The 23,772-nt window shown below is 44.1% G+C and overlaps 1 protein-coding gene across 1 annotated transcript in view; it reads left to right on the top strand.

The window, feature by feature from the left end:
* Positions 1–11,436, top strand: part of LOC144772579 (matrix metalloproteinase-20-like) — a 198,650-nt gene extending 187,214 nt beyond the window's left edge. Inside the window, exon 10 of the mRNA XM_078657008.1 lies at positions 10,139–11,436. Within this exon, the coding sequence (XP_078513134.1) occupies positions 10,139–10,239 (101 nt within the window). The 3' untranslated portion in view covers positions 10,240–11,436. The remainder of the gene's footprint in view (positions 1–10,138) is intronic.
* The last annotated feature ends 12,336 nt before the right edge of the window (positions 11,437–23,772 follow it).

The following is a 23,772-nucleotide window of genomic DNA, read 5'->3' as shown; positions in this document are numbered from 1 at the left end:
GGTGCTCCTTAGGTACGGATGTAGAGTGAAAGGGAGAAAAAACCCGTCATCAACAAGGGGGTCAGGGAAACAAGGGAAAAGTGTGTGAAAAAGCAGCAACGGGGGATCAGCATGATCAAGATCGTCAAGGGGGCAGAAAGGAGAGAAGAGGTAGGCAAGGGATGGAAGTCGTAGGAGACAGGGTGTGAATGAGGCGGTGGTCACATGGGTAGCCTGACCACCCCCTCTTCCCCCCGGCATTCCTGGAGGGGAGGGAGGCACCAAACCAGTATGGAGGGGTTTATGAAACTGATATGTCACAGTTGTCGCCGTCCCACACCTCCATCCATCCACTGTGTGACATATTGTCCGGATCACAGCCAGCAGCTTCCCGTTAAGCAGAAACTGGCTTCGGGGATGTCATAATCCTGACGTAATTGGTCAAATGTGATAAGATGGTCATTTTGGAAGAGGCCACCCACTAGTTACAGGGAGCAATCATGCAACACAGTCATCTGGTTGGCTGTAAAGTGTCCAAGAGGTACCGGAAGTCCGTGGTGGAGGGTAGCGGGGAAATAAGGTATAACCTGTCTGGCCAGTTGAATTAGCCTGGTGAGGCACCTCTGGGCTACCAAAACATGTAGGGACCAGGAGCGATGCAACTTTATGGCAGGTGAGAGTAGCTGATGAAAAATATTTAAGCAAAGGGGATCTTCCCCAGTGTTAGTCTCATACAGATTCTTGCCTGCCAATCTCCGAACTATCCACTGGAGCTGCAATGTGAGGTAATAGGACTCAAAAGATGGGGCACCTAGCCCACCCTGGCCTACTGGTAGCTGAAGCCTATTAAGGGCCACCCATCTCCATTTAGCATTCCACAGCAAGTCCCCTAGCATCTTATCTAGGTCTAGAAGAACTGCTGTTGGGATAACACTGGTACATTGATGAAATAATATAAGAGGTAAGGGAGGATGATCATTTAGGAAAGGTCAGTCTTGCCCATGAGGGAAAGCAGTAAAGCGGACAGAATCACATTTAGTACTTGAAGACCATGAATGTCCGCCATAAGTTGCCCTCAAACAAGTCCTCTTACGAGTGATATAACCTGATACCTGAGAATCGGACCACCGCTGTCATCCATGCTAATGGCTCACATAAAGCCTGAGGGGGGCATCCTGCTGGAATGGGAAAGCGTATGACTTCCCCCAATTCACCCAAAGTCCTGCTGCCTCTTCAAAATCCCAGAAAGTCGCTCATTCGCTGCTGAGACTCAAAGGTATCGGAGTAAATCATCTGCCTACGCAACACAGCATGGGTAGTCTCATCTAAGGGGATGTCCCAGTGTCAGCTCTCCGATCAGAGATGGTGAGCCAGTGGCTGCCTGACAATTGTAAAAAAGAATTTGGGATAGGGGGCAACCGTGACTCGTATCCCGACCGATGGAGAAGGGGGGTGAGATCAGGCAACCCACGCATGCTTGGGAGATTGGGTTGTTATACAGTAGCTTCATGTACGGAATAAGGCACCTCCAGAGGCCTGCTGCTTGCAGTACCTCCAAAAGATAGTACCAGGATAGAGAATCAAAGGTCTTTTTGAGGTCTAATATGAGTCACGTTGCTTGTGGATAGCTCAGCGATGCCCGGTCCATAACGTCGCCTACTGTTATTAGACATGCTACTGACTGGAACAAATCCATTTTAGACTGGGTGTACAATGGTGGGTGGCACCTGTAGATACCTCTCAGCAAATGCCTTGCTGAGATGGCTATTGGGCGATATGGGGAGAGTTGAGTTGGGTCTCTATCAGTTTTCAAGAAGTAGATGAGGAGGGGCTCCTGGAGGGGGACGTGGAGTGCTCCAGTAGTGAGTGCTTTATTATAAACCTCAATCAGCTTAGGGGCGAGGTGAGCTGAGAGACAATCATAGTGCTCTATTGGGAGGCCATCTAACCCAGAGGCCTTGTTACGGACTAGATCATTTATCGTTTTCTTCACCTCGGCCACTGTAATCAGCTCAAGTTCTTCACGTTCAATGGCATTCGTGGAGGGCAGGTGGAGAAGGGCAAGGAATTGTGCAATCATGCCTGGGTGTGGAGTGGTAGGAGTTGAACTCCTGCAGTATGGCTGATTGGGATAGGAAGATAGGACCTGTGTCCAGAGCTAGTTCTGTTATTCAGGGAGTGTGGGTCCCCCGGTGGGCTAGCCATGTGAGTAAGCGTCTAGGTTTGTCCCCTATATTGTGAAGTCAGGAAGTGTATTTTGCGAAATTATAACAGCGAGAGAGCTCTGTCAGAGCGGCATGCTTTGCTTTAGCGTCGGTCAGTGCTCTGCATGTGGCATCATCTGGAGGGGCGTGATTATCAAGGGCAGGCAGTTCCACCTCGGCATCTTTAAGATCCGGCTATATTCTGGATACAAAAATCCCTGGTGACAACCTTAAAGGAGACCTACTCAATTGCACGGATGGTGCTTGTGGCATGGTTCTTGGTAAAATACTGACTGATGTGGGTCAGTTGAGGATCGCAGAATATTGGGTCGTCTAGCGCATCTCAGGGTAAGCACCAGGGGGAGATGACCCATTCCGAGTCTACCATTTGAACAGCATGGTCGGAGAGGTAGGGCCCAGATGATCCGAGTGCAGGAATGTCTACTCACATATTAAAGCCTACCCCAGCACAGTACCAATCTCTGAAGGATCGCTTCTGTGACAGACGACTTAGGTGCGGATACTACGTTGTGCAAGACAGTGGTATCACTTTACAGTCAGCACACATGTGCATATGCATTAGATCATGTGTTCATATGTAATCAGTCCAGAACCTGTCACCCAAGAGGTGCAGCAGTGGCCTTATCTCAAAAAGCAAACACTGGTGGTTATCACTCTTAGTCCATTTCCATAGAAATTAACATGAGTGAGAATCAAGTGGTGAGACTTAGAGAAAAGGCCCAGAAAAAGGTAGTCAAAAGCAAAATATCCAGAGGGAATAAATGGGCAGTGCCTACTTTGCAACAGGATCTTTGTTTAACCTGTGATCAGCAACAGATATCATGCAAGTTCAGGCTTTCATATGTGCTTAAAGGGATCTATGGTTCAGTGAATCCAGTAGCCTGCCATTTGAGATCATATGACCTGGGCCATGATAGGCAGTGTTTGATTACCTCTGGGCAAAGGAAGATCTGATTGTTTTACTTTCAGTTGTTGCCTCTGCGTTTTTGGACTCTTCAGCTGATCCTTTGGCACATGGAGACCCAATAAGTCAAGGCATTGTACAGATGAACATCTTTGTCACTGATGAAGTTGAAACTGATTCTTTCTTTTATTGAAAGTCAGTGGAGGTCATGAAGTATGGAAGTCATGTTGTTAAGGTTGTTTGTAGCTTTCTTTAATTAGAATCCAATTGAGGTCACAATGTATGTAAGTGTCAATTTTGTTTTGTGGTTGTGATCAGTTTTGCAGCTATAAATGGAGTATTTATTTGAGTGGTGCCATGGACGACTGCAGAACACTTGAAGATTTGTTTTTCAAAAGCCCAGGCTGGAGGCAAGAACTTCAGTTTTGAAATGGACTCTGTTGACTTGATTCATTTTTTGAGTGACTGAAATTGGAACAAACATGGCCATCCAATTAGTGAATGAGATGGGAGTGAGGGTGGAATCCAAGGGGAAGTTGAATGATTTTATAATGTGAAAGATAGCTGGAAGAAGCCTTCAAATATCAATAGGTTAAATAGAGTAGGATGCAATTTGTGATATGAATGGGTTAAGCATGAAGACATTCTCTAGCATTCATGCTTTAGTTCTAAAAAGCCAAGATCAGACAATGACAACGTACTCTATAGTCAATATATGTACTAGGTGTACAAATTGATGTGCAGACATTATTATACTCCATGATAAGATTAAATGGATACATGTATAGGCTGAATGTGACAATGGAGAGAATTGAGCCCTTATGGCATCACAATACATTTCAGATATTCCTTTGTCTCACTCCACTTCACAATCATTACTATTTAGGGCCTGATTATGACTTTGGTGGTGCAGCGCTGGTGCTGCCCCGTCACCGCATTGCCAGCGCGGTGGAAAGGCCAGCCGCCAGATTAGTAGTTTCCCCCTGACTGGCGGGCTTTTTTGAGGCATTTCCATAGCTGTGCCTCTGGAGTTAGGCAGCGCAATGGGAACACCAAAAACAGTTCCTGCATGGCATAACTGAAAAGTCTATGCTGTGCTGGAATAGGGGTGCATGCACACAGTGGGGCACATGTTGTGCCCCACTGCATGCACATCAGGGACAAGAGGTACAAGTGGGACCTTTTGTTTCCTCTCCACCAGGGTTTTCATGGAGCAGGAACCACCATGAAAACCATGGTGGAGAGGAAACTCCTAATATGGTTGGCAGGAGTACGGCGGTCCTGCCAAGCATATTGATGCCTCCTGAGGTGGGGCAATGTCGGTCTGACTGCTTTAATCGTAATAGGGCGGTTGGGAATACATTGCAATCACACCACGAATCTGGCACTCCATGGACCACCAGACTCATAATTGGCCCCTAACTGTCTTGTGTTGAGAAAGGAGAAAGAAACAACTTCACATAACTATAAAAGTCATGAGGTGTTCCAGATTTCTGATAAACTTACCATGATCTACTCTGTTGTAAGCTACTGACAAGTCTAGAAGTATGTCGCAGCTATGTTCTGTCACAGAAGATAGTTAGCAACACTATATATAAATGTCACCCACACCATTGTTGTTCACAGACTTTTGCAGCAGCAGAGGATGCAAAGTTAATGCATGGGTTGCGATCTGGGTGAAAGAGGACAGGCAACACCATAATAAACAGGCACCAAATACTTACGTGTATTCCATGTCTGAGAGATACCCGAGACTCCTGCGCTAGATTCCTCAGCTCCACGACAGCCACATCTTCATCCTGTAATGACTGCCCAAATCAGAGTCAAAAGTTTCGCACTCCTGTTCAAAGGAACCTTTGTGGGTCTGTTCATCACTCCATGGTTTTGGGTCCTTTATCCCCCAAGGCTCCCCAGCCCTAACCAAATTATGAGAAGATTTTGTGCTCCGGATATCTCTCTCCCAGTTATCTGTAACCAGAAGGTATCCAAAGGGGTACTGGAAGGCAGGAAGGCTCAATAGCTGCCCTTCCAACAAGGAGCAAAGTCCTCTGCTGCAAAATCCTTTCAAGTAGTTTTCCTGAAATGACTGCGCCGGGCAGGCACGTCATTTCACTACCAGATTCCCCCCAAACGGGGTATTTTTTAAATAAACTGGAAATTCCCCATCAAGCCGACCAATAGCTATTTGAGTTCATCCAAGCTCAAACCTACTTGACAAAGAAGCTCACTGCGAGGCGGGAGGAAAAAGAAGATGGTAGTCGGAGCCATTTTAGACACCACTGACACCCAGTCACTTGGTGCACAACCCAGCTAAAAGGTAGCCAAAGTTACCTCCCTCCTTCCAACCAATGAGTATCCTAGTGGAAATTAACCAACAGAACATTGAAGTGGGCAGGCAGAGTTTCAATAGTGACCAGGCTGAAACTTGAAAGAATGTAAAACCGCCCCTACCAGAGCAGACAAACAACCCTTTGGCCATGCCCCCACACCTAAAGCAAGCATAGTTTTACCTCACAAAAACTGACGACCGTATCCTAGTACTTAGCCTGGGAGATGAGCAATCATTAGGGATGGCTGCGAACTCTTCCCGCAGACAGAGGTTTACTGTCCAACCATAGCAGGGATCAACTTTTTTCCAGGAAGTGGTGCATCTTATACTTGATTTCCAATGTGTCTGTGTCTATGCTAAAACCAGGATGAAAAACAAATCTGTGGTCTAGAAGGGATGTCCCTTGGTAAATATGGTATTTAATTGGCCATGCTAGGTGGTGTTTGAGGGGCTCTAATTGGACTATTGTGCATTCTAAATCAAGCAGTTGCATTAATATGGTCCTCTGCTGCACAGTGCAAAGGATGAAGCACAACAGCAGTGCATTTGTATAGTCAGGGAGATAGGTATAAGATTAAAAGTGCCCTGAATACTGTGCAGTGTTTTTCTGGATACAGCCATGAGGTTTCAAGCACTTGACTGGTGAAGATTGTGTCTATTCCGTGAATGGATAACAAAGAAATAAGTTAGGGTTTCACTTTTTGCATAGTGGGGTCAAGGGAGAGCATGAGCTGCAGCCACTAACTTCTGACACATCACTCCATGGCTTACCTTAGCAAAGTGAGGTTCAATATCAACCAAAGGTTGGACAACAGGATAATTTGTTAGGTGTTTATTAAGTCCAAGAAAAGAACATGAGTCAAAGATGAATGTATTATGTATCCCCATGTGGATTTGAAGATGTGAATGTTTTCTTTATTTACATTTACAAGAAAATATTATGATGAATAATTAATAATCTAAGATATGTTTTCTTCTACTGAGCAGTTTATTATTGGAGAATAGATCACAGTTCCTCATGGGAGCAAGGGCATTCTGGGTTATTATAATCCGTGTTGAGACTACCTCCCTTGATAAATGTAGCAATTAAATTTGTTTTAATTTAATATGCATTACTCTCGCCTATGGTAGGCCCAAAATGCTCATAGGGCAGGGTGCATGGTATTTAAAAAGTAGGATATGTGTACTTAAGATTTACATGTCCTGGCAGTGAAGGTTAGCTCTTGCATAGACTAACAATGAGTTACCGTATTACATTTAATACTTGGTGCCTTTAGTTTAGGAAAAGCTAGAGAAATACACCTTCCACTCATTTGAATTGTGAATTAAAATCATCTTTAATGATAAAGCTGGATTTTTTATTTCTATTTTGAAAATGCCAGATTTAGAAAGCTAAGCAAAAGACACAAAGATGATGGACGGAATGCTGATGAGGGGTGATGCTACGAAACCGGTCCCAGGATGCTTGTTTCCAGTCCGGGAGAACCTGGTTTGGCAGTTCGGTCTGGACTGTTCCCAAGGGGAACAGGGTCAAGACTGATTTGCATATGGCTGGGTCTGAACTGAAATGGCACGGGGAGCAAAAAAACAATAGATTTAGGATCTCTGTACTGGGATGAATGTTTGGCATTTTGCAGGATTCTGTCCATCAATTGTTCTTTTTAGGTTTCGAAAGTTGGCATTTTTCTGCCTCAACCAAATGTGTCTTTCTACCAATGTCCATGGCCACATGACTGATAATGGCTCTCCTGTGGCGTGATATGTATTCCTTCCAGACAGGGGACAAAAGTGCCTTGGGTGTGGAAAAAGGTGTTCCTCTCTTGAGCAAGAAGGCCTGGAGTGGTTGTAGCCAGCCCTTCCTGAGCTTCAAAGGATAGCCTGAGGGCTGTACCCAGATGCTTACTGACTTCAGAAGGTGCCTGTGTTGTACTAGGGAATAGAAGAACTAATCAGAACCAGTTTTAAGTTAGACAAATGTGGTACCCTCAGAACATGAAGAAATACTCCTAGACCTCTGGAAACTCAGAAGAAGGTCTGCCGTGCTGCCTGTAACCTGAAGTAAGGCTGGACCTGCTTGCATTGAACTCAGAACTCTGGAAGTGGCTCCAAGGATGAGTTGGCTAACCTCTAGGGACGTAGCAAGCTTCCAGAGGCCTTCCTTGCAGGTTCCTAGCTGACCAGAACCAACTGGATCTGCCAAGACCCTGATACTTGCCTCTGCGGAAGTAGGTCCAAGCCCCCAAGAGTTGCTCACCAGGTCTTCGTCCCTTGGCTGGTGTTAGAGTGTACACCTACAACCCTACAATTGGAAGAAATAGAAATTGACCTCAGGTGAAAATCTAGAAGTTCTACGCTCTTCGTGTTGACAAACTAAATGTACACAGTTTCCTCGCAAACATGAGTAAACTTCACTGAGGTCAATGTGGGATCTGCATTAAACTGCAAATAAGCCCTTACCAGATATGGACCCCAGACGTCACCGCATGGAGCTCTTTGTATTGCTAACAACTGCTACATGAATCCAGCCAAGGTGAAGTAATGTTTGTCAACCAGCTCTTTGCACCGGCAATGACTGCACTGTTAGCACGAAGTTCTGATCTAGGCTGTGGACTTCTGCTACCTGCCATCAGTGAGCCCATCTCCTGATTCAGCCTGCTGCTCTACCTGTCAATGGCCTCATTGAGGAGAGATTCTTGAGTGAAACTGGGTTAAGTTAGAAGGTAACCTTTCCGCTGAGGCACACCTGGTCCCATGCTCCAATATTTTCAGCCTTAAATTTTGACTTTAACCCAGTCTGGCGGGACTAGATAACCGTGATTGGCACTTTGTGCTTTTTGGCCCTATTTCCACTGAAAACTGAAAAGATTTATATATACACTTCTATATATTGGATTTTTGTTGCTTTAGTGTCATGTTGTGTTTTTTTCTCAATTGATTTGGGTTTTTTCTTCTGTTGTGATTTCATTTTAGTACTGTTTGAGTAGTCCGTAAATAATGTACTCATTGCCTCTAAATTAAGACTGACTGCTTCGATGGCAAGCAACCAGAGGGTTAAGCGCAGATTTATTTAGTGACTATTGTGATTCACCTTGACAGAGATTGTGTTTATTACCTGAGTGCAGCTCTCACCTCTTTCAACTGAATACCTCATTACTCACAGCAAAATAAAGCTGTTCACAACATACCAAGAGTATCACTGGGTAGTCTGTTCAGCAAACTTCCTTTGCCAGTTCGGGGGCACATTTTTTGAGGCACCGATAGAACTGAGTGACAAGGAGTTTTATACCAAATTTTGATTTCAAAGCAAGGCACAAAGATTTCCCCATGGAACACCGTAATAGTGCTAAAGACCTTTGAATCTTTTACCAATGTCCATAGCTTAGTTGGATACTCTGTCAAGCCAGCCCAATGGTGTGATTGTTTATTTATTTAGTTCCATTGAATAGAATATAACATAAAACCTTCATAACTTAAAACATTAGGAATCACTGATCATGATATATACATTTTGGAGTTTTTATCCAAATAATAAACCATTTGCTTATGACATCAATGTCAGTCTCAGACCTGGCTTGGTAGTTCAGGCTGGACTGTTCCCATGAGGCACAGGGTCAAGGCTGATTTGCATATGGATGGGTCTGAACTGAGGTTGTAAAGTGAACTAAAGAATTATGATGGATTCAACCCAGATCTGTGACTGGGGGTGAGTGTCTGAAAAGTTTCAGCGCTCTGCCCATCATCTCCTTGTGTTTACTTTAGTCTCAGGGCTTAAACATGAATTCAGGCCAAATATAAATGTTAGCAAATACTAACTTCCCGCTTTGTATGGCACATATAGATCACATAAAGACATGTTTGACTGTGAGGACAAATAGCGTGCTCCACAGCCAAATAACTTGGCTTAAAAGGAACTAGGCATCTCTTTCTTAATATTTGACATTTGGTGTCCTGATACAACATCATGCCAGTCTCTTGCTAATGGGTTTTGCATTGGATTATTTGTTGATGCCATTTCGGTGTTATGTACATACTTTTAGATTCCGTTGTGAATAAGATCAAAACATCCAATTCCCTATTAGGAAAAGAGAATAGATGACACAGAATAGAGGGCACTGTCCTTTTGTTTGTACTAATTGTATAAGTATATACCTGAATATTCTCATTACCATTTTAAATGGCTTAAATGACTCATAAACGCATGTAAGAGAACATAAAAGAGTACTGCAGGATTATTACTTCACATAATTTAGAATGCCTTTTTGAAAAGGCCCCTATTATTTACAATTTATGGTTTAAAGGATTATTGCCACCTTCTTCTACATCTTCTCTCCTCTCTCGATTCCATTCTTAATCTAACCTTTTTTATCTGCTTGAAATCTAACTCTGCCTTATCCTTAAGAAAAAAATAACATTAAAATAGTCAATTTCCCCAGTTCTCCTTGACTGCATTAATACCCATCTTAAAATATAGGAGTATATAACAAACAGCAAATCATCTTGGAATGCGTTTTTCTTTTTTACATTTCACGATATTATATGTAAAAAAAAGCAAATCTTATTATTTGACTGCTTTAAGATTCACAAAATGTGCAAACATGTTTCTTGCTTCATCTTCTTTTTTATGGCAGCGCTAAATTCACGTCTAGGTATGTAAATGTTAAATATTGTCCTCTAATGTGAGTGTACCTATTTTTTTTCTAGGATATATTTATTTCTTTTCTGGCTCCAAAGCTTACAAGTACGACACTGAAAAAGAAGAGGTGGTTAATGTTGTGAAATCCAGTTCCTGGATTGGATGTTAGAAAAAAGAGGACTGTATAAAACATCCAAAACAACAATCAGTTATTACAAACAAACCCAAGGAAATGACCACTCTGCGACTTGCTAGACGGGTTTTTATTCAAGAAGGATTATATGATACTAAGGAACGGCAAGAAATATCCAAATAGATACCACGATTCCATATTAGCACTTATATAAAAAAAATATGTAAACATCTCCTCTTTTCAGTTCTCCTAAAATCTCATCCTTATGGACATTGTTATTTTGCCATCATTGTAACACTTTGAGGAAGTAGGTTATGTATTTACTCTGTGTGAGACTGCTTTTACATTTCTGTCACTTAGCACTCTGTACATACACACACATATTTGCAGTGAATGATTGATATTTTCTCAGCACATGTTGTTTCTAACTTCCTCTCACCTCCTTCCCTTGCCCCCAGCTCACTGCTGGTACCTCTTAACATTCTATGTACTGCTGCCATACATTTAAATTGCATTTTCCTATGGCTACTCGCCATATGCTGCTGCAAAAGTTCAACATGCTATAGGCAGGTTTTGCCAACTCTAATGTTAACTTTGAAGTATTCTTGTTATTGTACACATATTCTAAACATTTTTAATGTCACATGAAATATGTGTCCTAGTTTAATTTACAAAAGGATGCTGCATACGTTTATATATGTATAATCTATATATGTGCATCAGTGAACACCACATATTCCCCTAATGCCGGTCACTATTATAGACCTCTCCTTAATTAGTTTTTGCTCACACAAACATAATCGCACTCTCTAATTAATTTCCAAAGGATGCTGAAAGAACTCAAAACACTTTGGTCTTACTTCTTGTGTGAAGAAAAGGTCGAATTGCACAGTTTTATTGCACAAAACCAACCGTGCTGTAATTCTTTGTAGCTCCTTCAACAATGTGGCAGACATCTGTTTGGGAGCTCATAGCTTATTCCGCCATTAATTTGTTAACCTCTTAAATCTAACAAATATGCCATTTAACCTAGCAAAATATATGTGCGTGGTTTTACACTCACAAAAAGTTCATGCATTGTATTTAATTATTTTGCTGACATTAGTGATCGCTACTCTGTGTTTCGTAATAATCTGATGTTATATATTTCTGTACAATCCCTCAAAACGTTTGTTGAATAAATTATTAAGATAATATATTCATTATTTCATTTATTAAAATATTTAAACATTTTGGAACTTGGAAAGCTTTCATTTTGCATCAACCTTAGCCACTTATGGTTGTTTTGTGATGTCTAATTGTAATGTATGTGACAACAAGACAAATGTCACAAGGTATTATTGAATATTTTACTGACTTTGAAGATGGGGACCATCGGTAGTGAAGGGTGTATGAATCAGGAATCAGACGAGTGGTAGGTTTAGATGTTTATTCCAAGTATGAAGATAGAAGCATAAGTCAAAACCCCACCAGGAGCAGCCTCTTTCTTGCTCAGCCTAACTCCCAACTGACTCCAAGAGTCCAGCATACCAACATTCCAATACTTCACATGAACGTCAACATTCCACAGGATAACTAGTCTGGCTAAGCAGAATGGCAAGACACTATACATCTTCCCCTTTATAATGGCATCAAAAAGTATAAGGTGTAAACATAGCAATAACAACAATGTGAACAATGAGAAACACTTATAGGAAGAGCAACAAACGAGACAGAAAGAACAAGAAGGGAAGAGAACAATAATTACATAAGGTGAAAAGTTGCAATACGTGAAAAAGATGTGCAGCACGATACAAAACACATAGAAAACTTAAAAGAAGCAAAGCAAAGATGAAAGAAGGAAGACAAGAAATCTTCTCTTTCAAGGACAAAAGAGAAATAAGTAACAAGAAAGGAAACAAAGAAAATTTGCAAAAGTGAAAGAGAAAAATAGAAACAGAAATACGGACTCCGAACAAAACATATGGAACACGAACACCGAACAAAACGTTTAAGGTTACAGCAAAGCACACCAGTTGGCCAGACTAGAATGAAAGTGTGAACCGACAAACGGTAAGCAATGGAAAGAAAGACATACAAAAGAAAATACAGAAAAGTACTCCCAACAGGAGAAAACAGCAGGAATCTCCTAGAAATAACAGAAGAAAGGTGAGAAAAAACACGTAACAGTAGTACAAACAAATGGAAGGAAAATCCTCAGTTCCCAAGAAAAAGAAAAATTAAAATGAAGCCTTTGCAAAGGTGGAACAGAATCTGGCAAAATTATAATAAAATAATCATATCAAGGGGATCCGTGCACAGAACTGTGAAAACTCATGAGTGTTCAATAATGAATGAAGAATGCAATTGCAGGTGACGAACGTCTACGTACAAGAAATTGCACAAAACATGTGAACTGAAGACAGAAGAAAAAAATATGAAGCACAAATATGCATATAATGAACAAATCACCAAAAATTGCATAGAAATGGAAAGTTACAAAGCTGAAATTCGCAAATAAAACAACAAAATATGAAACTTATTGTACTAAGTTTGAAACATAATAGTAGAACCAATAGGTACCTATTAGAAAATTATCGCTCCTTACATATCATCTTGGATCAAGAGTAATCAAAAGTACAAGAAAACAGTCAAACAAAGCATATTCTAGAAATATGCAAAACATAAGAAAACAATTGTACAAGAACGTGGCACTGTGGAATGAAATCATCCATGAGCATAAATAAAAATGTTAAGGCACAGTGGTAACGTAAGTGGAGATTACTTTAGCTAAATATCACAAAGCAAATGTCCCAAAAAAAACCAATAAAATAAAATGAATAAGGTAGTCACTGTTGTATCTCAGCGTAAATATGTAGAAAGAGAACATAAAAGGCTGTGCGGATCAGTGCAGAAGACTCACAGCAGGAACGCATTCGAATAATGTAGATGCACAGAAGAAGTTGTGCGAATCAACGCGGAAGGACTCGCGGCAGGGATACAAGAAAAAGTGTAAATAAAGTACTCATGCACTTCGTGTCCTTTTTAATGAAAGAAGTACTCCCACCAGTTTCTTCATATGGCAAAAGTACGTGAATGGCACCTCAAGAACACCACACAAAGACACAGGAACGTAATGTAAAACTGCTTCACCATAAAGACTCAGTGAAGAAAATAGTCGAAGCACTACTTGAGGGAATGTACAAACAGAAATTGCCTACGAAAAAAAAACACAGCAGAAAAGATGATGGAGGCACGAAGAAAGAGTACTAGAGAATTTGATGGAGGATCCAAAACCAAAACGGAGGAACTTGCAGGCAAAGAAGAAAGCACAGCATAACTGCTGCAAAACGATGACGTCAAACATGGTTGGCAAGGTGCAAAGCTGGTTGTTAGACAACAATTCCATACCCAAGATGGCGGCAGGTTTGTAACATTGTGCCGGGTGGCTCTTGGCACGTACGTGCTGCCAAGCATCCATGTTGTGAGGAAAGGAGCAGGCATCACACTTGTGCTGGACGGCACAGGACCTTGCAAGCTGGAGAACACTGCAAGCTGAACAGAGGCTCGAGCTGGAACACTGAGGCCGTTGAAGGTAAATGACAGTGTCCATTTAAATTTTGAAAAAAACGTGGTGCAGCCACGGCAAACCTTGATATACAGAACGAAAATGCTGTATACCATCCACATGCCATGCACAAGGGACCTCAGCAGACGCTCTTCTCTAAAGCAGGTACTCCACAATGAGAACTGTGGAAACCCTCGTCAATCAGAATCTTACCAGCCGCAGTTCAGTGTAGTTCAAAAAAGGTCGCAAAACAGTCACCGGTAGCAGGGTGGTGGCTGTACGCACTGGAGTCACAGTAAATGATTAAAGCTCCTTGAATACATCATAAAGAAGGTAGCAAGGCACAGTAACGACTTGTAGACACAATTGGGTTAGGTTAGGGAAAAGTCCTCCAACGCAGCAGGGCAATAAACGGTCCTCCAAAGTAGTAGAGTAGGGAGGTAACAGAAAAGGCAGAAAGGCAGGGGAATCCTCCGCGGATATTAGGAGAAGCACGCCGGCCAATTATAGCAAGGACTGGCACTTCAGGGATCAGGGCGACCAGTGGAGTGGTCACTGGTGGGGCTCGAAGTGTGCCAGTATGCTTATCAATTAGTAGTTAGAAGAAAAGGAAATCCATTACCTTGAAGCTACATTAATCTTGAAAGTCCTTGTCTGTGAACCTCGCATCATCCTTTCACTGGGTTAGTTCCACCATCCAGAGTTTTTAAACTAGATGCAAATCTGATGATCTGTCCCCTGACAAATGATTAAGCGCTAACACTTTCGAACACTCTGTACGGTCACCTTGAGGATTGTGTGCTTCATTCTACCCAACCCACCTGTCAATTTGCTTCCATACATATAACAGCCAAATGGATATCACTGCTTTTGTCAGTAGATCGGAAGATTGGCAAATCAGAAGACTGGAGAGGAGGGGTGCCAAGGAGAGAGAGGGATCTGACCAGAGTTAGTGGACAATTGCCTGTAGTACAACAGCAGGGGATTCGGTTTGTGGTGAGAATGCATAGAGATCTGGGTAAACTTTGCCCCTCTCCAGGTATATGTGATGGCATAGCATACGGGTGAGTTGCATGAATGAAGGCATTCAGATGGAGAGTACTACGTTTAAAATAGAAATTATCTTGAACTTTGTTAAGCCTACACAGTCAATCTGATTAGACTGCAGAATATCAGTTTGATTTTCAGTTGAGTGGCAATGGAAAATGCTTTGATTTCTAGAGGAAGGTTTATATCTGGAAATAACCTACCCCTAGATGGTAGTCCAAAATATCTCAAAAGGAGAAACATCCCTGCACTTCAGGGCCATTTCTTTTTTGTATTTAGCAATGAACTTTTTAGACGGGAACCTCAAGCATGGTACTTACTCAACAATCCTTCAGGGCTGTAAAGGGAGCCAGTGCAGCCATGGTTCCATCATGATAGAGATTGGTGTCAAAGGACCCCTTTGTGAATTGTCTTCTCACCACTTCCCCTGATCCCAGAATAATGTGAATCAAGTCAAAGCAAAATTAGCAAAAAATCAGGTCATGATGTCTAGTGCTCCTTCAGACACCAAGGGCCAGATGTAGCTCACCAAATACCAATATTTGGGTTTTGACATGTAGATGGCCTTAATTTTACCGATTCAGTAAATTTACCGATTCGGTAAAATTCCGAATCGGTAATTTTACCGAATTGGTAAATCCAGATGTAGGTGGCACTTCAAACAGTGCCACAGGCCATTACCGATTCGTTATTTACCATGTAATACTATTGCATGGTAAATAACGAATTCTTGTGTACATGCACATCTGTGCATGTACACAAGCCAAAATTAGGGGTGCAACAGGGTGTCAAAGTGACACCCTGTTCCCCTTGACAATTCGGTATTTTTACCGAATCGGTATTTAGCTCAAGGCCCATAGGAATCAATGGCAATTACCGAATCGGTAAATACTGATTCGGTAATTACCGAATCCTACCGATTCAGTAAAAAATACCTAATTTTTAGCTACATCTCATTTACCGAATCTAGAATACCGAATCGGTACAATTCGGTATTTTAGAGTCGGTAAATGAGGATTACCTACATCGGGCTCTTAGTCACTAAAAATCTATCAACCCATCCTGGGGGCCTACCCTGTACTCGATGGCCTAATTACGAGTTGGACCGCCAGACACGTGGGAGCTGGCATTGGGGGCCAGCCATTGCACCACTGTTGGTCCGACCGCCCCATTACAAGTTGGGCGGTCGGACCGCACTTGGAAGGCCAACACCACCAGGGAACCGCCATTCCCTGGAGGTGGTATGGTGGTCAGGAGGTTGCAATATGCTTGGTGGTACCATGGAATCCTGTGATAGAAAAGGCAGCTTTGGTGGACTCTCCTTTCTTGTGAATGCAACTAAATTGTAGACTGCAGTTCCTGTAACTCTGAAAATCCTTAAAGTTCATCTTGCCTTGTGATGCTTCTTTAACACAATTCTGTATATATCTACGTGTATTAGTCTCTTAGCTGTTTTAGCACCACTTTTGTCCGTGTGACAACACCAGTAGACAACCTTTATAGTAAATGAAGTGCTTAATAAAATCCCTATATCAAAATCCCACACCAACAAAAGCTTTCTCTGTGAATCTAAATATATTGCAACTAAAGACTCTGGGCCCGATTCACAGAACTAACTTAAGACAAAATCCTAAACTTACTAATTTTGGTATTCACAGAAGGCCTTTAGTAGTAGTGAAGTTAGGATTTTGTCTTAAGTTTGACTTAAGACAAACTTAAGACAGACTTAAGACAGACTTATGAAAGACTTAAGTTAGCATTTTGTCTTAAGTTTGTCTTAAGTCTGTCTTACGTCTGTCTTAAGTGTGTCTTAAGTTTGTCTTACGTCTGTCTTAAGTCTGCCTTAAGTCTTTCTTAAGTCTGTCTTAAGTTTGTCTTAAGTCAAACTAAAGACAAAATCCTAACTTTACTACTACTAAATGCCTTCTGTGAATACCAAAAGTAGTAAGTTTAGGATTTTGTCTGAAGTAAGTTCTGTGAATCGGCCCCTAACTTTGTAATATTTGAAACAACATTTATACAAACATGTACTTTGAAGGTTCAGCTGACATCTGCCCAGGACAGCAACATTAGAATGTTTTACTACACCTCAGCACAGATAGTAAACTCGTAGTAATGGGGCACTGGTCAATGATGGATTTGATAGCAGGATTCAGCTATTCGCTTCCTGGCTGCAGTTGTAAATGAACCAACTTATGAAAAATGACAAGCCTTGAATGTCTTTTTGCAACCTGACAGCAATATATATAAATGCCACTTCTCTTTGGTGGGTCCACTAACACAGTCTCAGGCTCAGAATAGAAAATTATTCCCATGAACAACCGTTGGCAGCATGGCTGCCAGAACGCAGGTCTAACTTCAGAGACAGGTATGTGAAGCATTTAAAAACACCGATTCAGTAAATAATTCAGACACGACACACAATAAAAATCCAACACAAATTTATAAACATAGGAAATATTTTGATCTTTAAAATGACATCAAAATGAAAATAGCTCCAATGTAGGGAACCGAAGATTTGAGTTTTTAAAGATTTAGCAATATATAGCTCATAGAAACCTATACCGCCTATTGGGACATCATATCAAACTTCCGGCATGGACCCTTCTTCTTCTCTTGTTTCAAGCAGCAGATATGGAAGGCTCTGCTGCTCTCAGATACTTATTTTGTGTTCTCTGGGGATCAATCAGAAGGGCACTCCTGTCCAATGAGGTGCAGGGCAACACCCAGGGCATGACCATTTACTCCATTTCCTCCAAAGTGTGTCAAAATGATCTCCCAGAAAGCACTATTCTTCCAAAATTCAATATGGCTAAAGTCTCAGCAGAGAGACAAGAGCTAGCTAAACCAACCTCCAGGATGGCTCATCTACTTAGTCTCCCTCCCCCTGGCAACTGCACATTCCTTCCTTAAGGCTGCCTTCTGGCTGGGTTCCTAAGGGATGGATGCGACTGGACCTGGCTTCTTCTGCCTGTCCCCTCCTTCCTTTGAAGATCATGGTTTACGACCCCTCCCCCTTAATCATTCCTGTGTAGCAGAACCCTCTCCTCCTAGGATGGCTCCTCACTCCAGGGGCCACTTATCACTTCATCAAAGCAGCCTGACTAATCCACTTCACCCTGAACAATCAGTGCAGACTAATGGGAGGCTGAATTTTGGCTTACAGACAAGAAAGTCTCATTACGTCTTTTCTGTACATTTTAGGATAAATTCAACAACAGTATGTTGCTCGATTTATCAATACCATTCTCCTAAGTCCATGAATCATTTTTTTCTGCAAAGCATAGCATTAGTTATTAATTAATAACTTATTGCCATGTTAACCTATGTGGCAGGGATCCTGCGATGGGAACAATGAACTGGGCATTTCCCCAACACCAGGGCTTATAAAACATCTTTTATAAGGACCTTGCCTAAAACTAAAGGACCCCCGCCCCTGCAACAACTAGGGGAGACTTTAGGGATTCCTAATATGTATACATTTTGTAGATCCTCACTCCACAGTGCTCCTAGCACAAACGTCGATTTTGGGAAGCACTTTACTGCAAAGAGAGTAGTGAAATGAGTAATGTATCTATCCCCAGGGCATGTAAAACCTATTTTATAAGGGTCCTCCTTAGAAGTACCTGACCCCCACCTGGGAGTACCTAATATGCCAGAATATTGTAGTTTATCAATGTGTAAGGGCCCCAAACAGCAAACTCAAGTTTGCACACAATCTACATTTTAAAAGTAATCCTACAACACAGGGCTGCTTTCAAGCTGACTTCAGGCTCTCAGCAGTTCACACATGCAAGTACAGAAAAGGCTGCTGGCCTCTAAACTGCCATGCCCTATTATATACTAGGGACTTAACGGTAGTTTTAATCCCTCTGCCCTATTATGTACTAGAACCTTATAAGGATCTGTCACATTGGAATCAATCAATCAATCAGTGACACTTATAAAGCGCGCTACATACCCGTAGGGTCTCAAGGCGCTGGGGGGGGGGGGGGTGCCGCTACTGCTCGAACAGCCAGGTCTTCAGCTTCTTCCTGAAGGAGAGGTGGTCTTGGGTCAGGCGCAGGTCGGTCGGGAGGGAGTTCCAGGTCTTGGCGGCCAGGTAGGAGAAGGACCTTCCTCCTGTAGTCGTTCTTCGGATGCGGGGGACGGCGGCGAGGGCGTGGTTGGCTGATCGGAGGTGGCGTTTGGGAGCGTAGAAGTTGACTCGGCTGTTGAGGTAGCTCGGGCCTTGGTCGTGTAGGGCTTTGTGTGCGTGGGTGAGGAGGCGGAAGGTGATTCTTTTGTTGACGGGGAGCCAGTGAAGGTCTCTCAGATGTCCGGAGATGTGGCTGGTTCGTGGGATGTCGAGGATGAGTCTGGCTGAGGCGTTCTGGATCCGCTGGAGTCTCTTCTGGAGCTTGGCGGTGGTACCGGCGTAGAGGGCGTTGCCGTAGTCCAGTCGGCTGGTGACGAGGGCCTGGGTGACGGTCTTCCTGGTCTCGGTGGGGATCCACCAGAAGATCTTCCGTAGCATGCGTAGGATGTTGAAGCACGCCGAGGAGACGTTGTTGACTTGCCTGGTCATGGAGAGGGAGGAGTCCAGGATGACGCCCAGGTTGCGTGCATGGTCTGTCGGTTTGGGTGCGGTGCCCAGGGCGGGAGGCCACCAGGAGTCGTCCCAGGCGGAGGGTGAGGAGCCCAGGATGAGGACCTCCGTCTTGTCCGAGTTCAGTTTCAGGCGGCTGGTCGTCATCCACTCGGCTACCTCTTTCATCCCTTCGTGCAGGTTGGCTCTGGCGGCGGCGGGGTCGTTGGTCAGGGAGAGGATCAGCTGGGTGTCGTCGGCGTAGGAGATTATGCTGAGGTTGTGTTTGCGTACGATGGCCGCGAGGGGGCTCATGTAGACGTTGAAGAGGGTGGGGCTCAGAGAGGATCCTTGGGGGACGCCGCAGATGACTTCGGTGGCCTCTGACTTGTACGGTGGTAGGCGGACTCTCTGTGTTCTTCCGTCGAGGAAGGAGATGATCCATTCCAGTGCCTTCCCCTGGATTCCGGCGTTGTTGAGGCGCTGCACTAGGGTGCGGTGGCAGACCGTGTCGAAAGCCGCGGAGAGGTCTAGGAGGATGAGGGCCGCTGTTTCTCCATTGTCCATCAGGGCTCGGATGTCATCGGTGGCGGCGATGAGGGCGGTCTCGGTGCTGTGATTGGCTCGGAAGCCGGACTGTGAGGGGTCGAGGGATCCGTTCGTCTCGAGGAAGGCGGCCATCTGCTTGTTGACGGTCTTCTCGATGACTTTGGCTGGAAACGGGAGGAGCGAGATGGGGCGGTAATTCTTGAGGTCGGTGGGGTCCGCTGTTGGTTTCTTGAGTAGAGCGCTGAGACAATAGCTACTAGCCCATACACGGTCATCAGGCCTAAAATCTGGCACTAAAACGAATTTTTCATTATTTTCAATGTAGCTCAACCAACCCTATCTTCAAAAGGTCTCAACAATCTTAGAACACTTCTAGATCTGAAGATTCATTGCTTTGAGTTCAAAATAGTCTTATTCGCACATCTTGATGAACCGTAGCCCCTTGATTAGGTGGTCTCAGGCTACATTCTAGAAGATAACCATCCCAAACATCTGTTACTCGTGACCCAACTGGAGACCTTAACTAGTCCAGCATCACTCCAGCATCCCAGATGCCACACCCATCTGTACACATCGTTCCCGTTCCTCCACATTATTGTGTTGAGCGGCAAATGAAAACAAGATCTACAATTCATTTTTCTGCTCCATTGACAGATTATCTCTAAAAAAAACTTTGGTGATAAAAATAGTGCTCAGTTTAAGTTAGAAGCTGTTGTACGTCCCAATTTTTCCAGCATCTGTGAGCTGCTACTAAGCATTGTTTGAAGAGCTCCCATCATCAGATGCTTAAAACTCATAACACAGCCTGCTGGAATGCAGGCTGCACTAGGATTCAAAGATAGCAGACCCAAAGATCAAGATCAAATCGACAACCATCCACCTGTCTGGAGCTCAGTGTGTCACTTCCTTCGAGGTGCAAAGGCTTCTGTGAAGCTGCAAGTTCATTCACAGACAATCTGAAAAAACTGTAGACATCTAAGACCACAATTATACAGAGCAAGGAAACTTTGTGATGTTGTTGGGGTTTTTCAAATGTACTCACGGTGCCAGAATTTCATTCTCACATTCACCCATGACATTTTTACTATTGTTCTTGAGCATTGGCTCACCCTATAAGTGCACCAAAAAGTGGAAGTGCAAATTAGATTCGTCGTTTGCAAAAGTAGATCAAACTATCATTGCAATGGGTGCAAGAGACACACCTCCATGGGGCAAATGCAAATGTGTCTATTAATAGCTGCAAGATGTGTTCTAGTTTTTTTGTGTTGCTTCTACATTTATTTTACTGATAAATGTGACTTGACCTGAACTCATCCAGATCTCGGACCTCTGAAACACAACTGATTCCTGTTCAGTTTCTTTCTTGCATAACTAACCAACCAACCACAAGCTGCAATTTTGAGTACTCTATAACCTCCCAAAAATTTGTCCATAAACTGATTGCCACTCCTCTGTTTTACTTCTGCCTTTGCTCTAACTGACCAGCACGAAGTAGTAGCTATAAGGCCTCCTTGATCCCAACAAAAGGTCCCATGATAACTGAGCCAGGCAGAAAACACCACTCTAGTCAGGGCAAGGGAGGTACACGCAGACGATAACCCCTGTTCAGCCCCTTGGTAGTTTGGCACAAGGAGACAGGCTTATCTCAGAGGCCATGTGTAAAGCATTTGCGCAACACACAGACACACAGCAGTGACATACTAGACACACCACAAAAGAAACTCCACACAAGGTTATTTAAAGAAAATAGCCTTTGTATTCAGAATCACAATCACACAATATACACTGTGCCAAGTGGCACCAGGTAGTAATTTTCAGGGGATTATATACATGACAGGGCCAATCAGGCTACTATCAGAACCATTCCGGATGCAAGTAATAACACAACCCGTAACTACCAGTAAAGTAGTGTATTCAGCATCATCACAAGCAACATAAACACATTATGTCTGCATCACATTAGGCATAAACATCATAGCATTACATTGGGCATAAACACATTATGCAACACATTAGAGATTTGCGTCCTACCAGTAACGCAGGTACTCATCGGCCAACTGGCCTTCCTCGGTGGCCCATCTGGGACTTCCTCGCAAATGCCCTTTGTCCCAAAAGTCAGGGCTCTTAGTTGTCAAAGCAGCAGGGTGCATGCCCAACATCCCAGCACCAGAAACAAGAGTGTAATCCACCAGGGTCTCATTAGAGACCAATGACAATGCCCCTCACATTGCAGCTGCCCGCACTCTTGCAGCACAGCTGGGAATTATCTGGTCCGGCACCAAAAGTGCCTAGGTAGCCATGTTTGCTGGGCTCCTCGTGGTGAACCAAAAAGCAATGCCCCCTTTGGTGCAGCTGCCCATGCTCTTGAGGTGCAGCTGTGCAGGCAAGGTGCTGGCACTAACAGTGCCTAGGGAGTCCCATTCACTGGGCTCCTCCTGGGGCACTTGTAGCACCCACTATGATCAATGCTCAACCCCAATCACCCAGGCTATTCTGGGCCGGATTCAGGCACCGACAGTGTGCCTCAGCAGGCCCCCCACTCTCCGGGTATCTCCTTTGACTCCTCCGGTCTCTGTGGCTAGCACCCAGGACTTCGGTATGGAGCCCACGAGGCTCCAGTCCCTTCATGGGTCTGCTGTGATTGCCCTTGAGGCTCCGTCTCTTTCAGGACTCCCGCCTCGCTCTCCGGCAGCAGCATACGGGTCTCTCTGCTTCCTGGGCCGAGCCGCACCTCCGATCAGGCCTTCCACTGCCTTTCTTCCGGCCAGCAACTCCCTCGTCCTGACCCCGTCTACAACCAGGCAGCTTGCCTGGCTTCCAGGTTGCTGCTCAGCCCTGCCGACCTCACGATCCCTGGGGCATTCTTTGCGCTGAGTGCTCTTCCCAGGATAGTAGCCCAAGACCATCAGAGGCAGCGCTGGGCCCAGGCAGGCCAGCTCACAGGGCCCTCAGCAGAGGAGCAATCCCTCGTGGTGCTTCCTCTTGGGGCCCAGCAGTCCAGCAGGCACAAGTCAGCACCCACAAAGCACACAAACATGGGGTCACAGCCCCAATATTTATAAAGGATTTCTCTTTATTCTGCCCTGGTACAGGGCTTGGGCAACCAGTCTCAACTGGTCCTGGGGGGTACTGGAGCACTTTGTGTGCAGTGCTCACACCCTTCTTTGTCAGGTGGGGGCTCGGTCCTCAGACACACCACAGGGGGCTGGAGCCAGCATTCACCCAGGCAGGCCCAGACCTATTTGGGGTCAGGGACTACTCCTTCCACTACTCCAACTGCAGATCTGCCCTTTCAGTCTAGCGCTGACTCACCCTGCCCTCCATGGAGCCACACACCTCACCAGCCCCTGTCAGTCCAGTGCCAGACATGCAATACACATCAGGCAGGCAGACACATAGCACACAGAAATGCCAACTTCTAATATTAGCGTTTCTAAAATAGTGATCATAAATCTGCTCACACCATTATGCAGCATTTATTATCACTATTCCAAACATACCAAACTTGAACCGCTGCTCCTCTCATATCAGGAATTACCACTGAAACACTTATCAGGGAATCCCCAATGTAGTCCTATGAGTGGGCAGCCTCACAGCAGTGAGAAATCAAAATGGCTGTTTATCACTACCAGGACATGTCACGCAATTAAGGTACATGTCCTACCTTTTACCTACAATGCACCATACCCATAGGGCTAGCTCGGGCCTTCCTTAGGGGTAACTGACATTCAATAAAAGGGGGGGTCACAGACGTGGCACGCACTTTAGGTGCCATGTCACAGCGGCAGTAACACTGCCCGCACAGGCCCTGCAATGGCAGAGGCCGGAGACACGTTTGAAAGGCTACTTTGGTGGGTGG

This window comes from Lissotriton helveticus, chromosome 8 (assembly GCF_964261635.1).
Source record: "Lissotriton helveticus chromosome 8, aLisHel1.1, whole genome shotgun sequence".
Lineage (NCBI taxonomy): Eukaryota > Metazoa > Chordata > Amphibia > Caudata > Salamandridae > Lissotriton > Lissotriton helveticus.
Note: the sequence above shows the minus strand (reverse complement) of the source record. Positions and strands in the feature narration are given on the sequence as shown.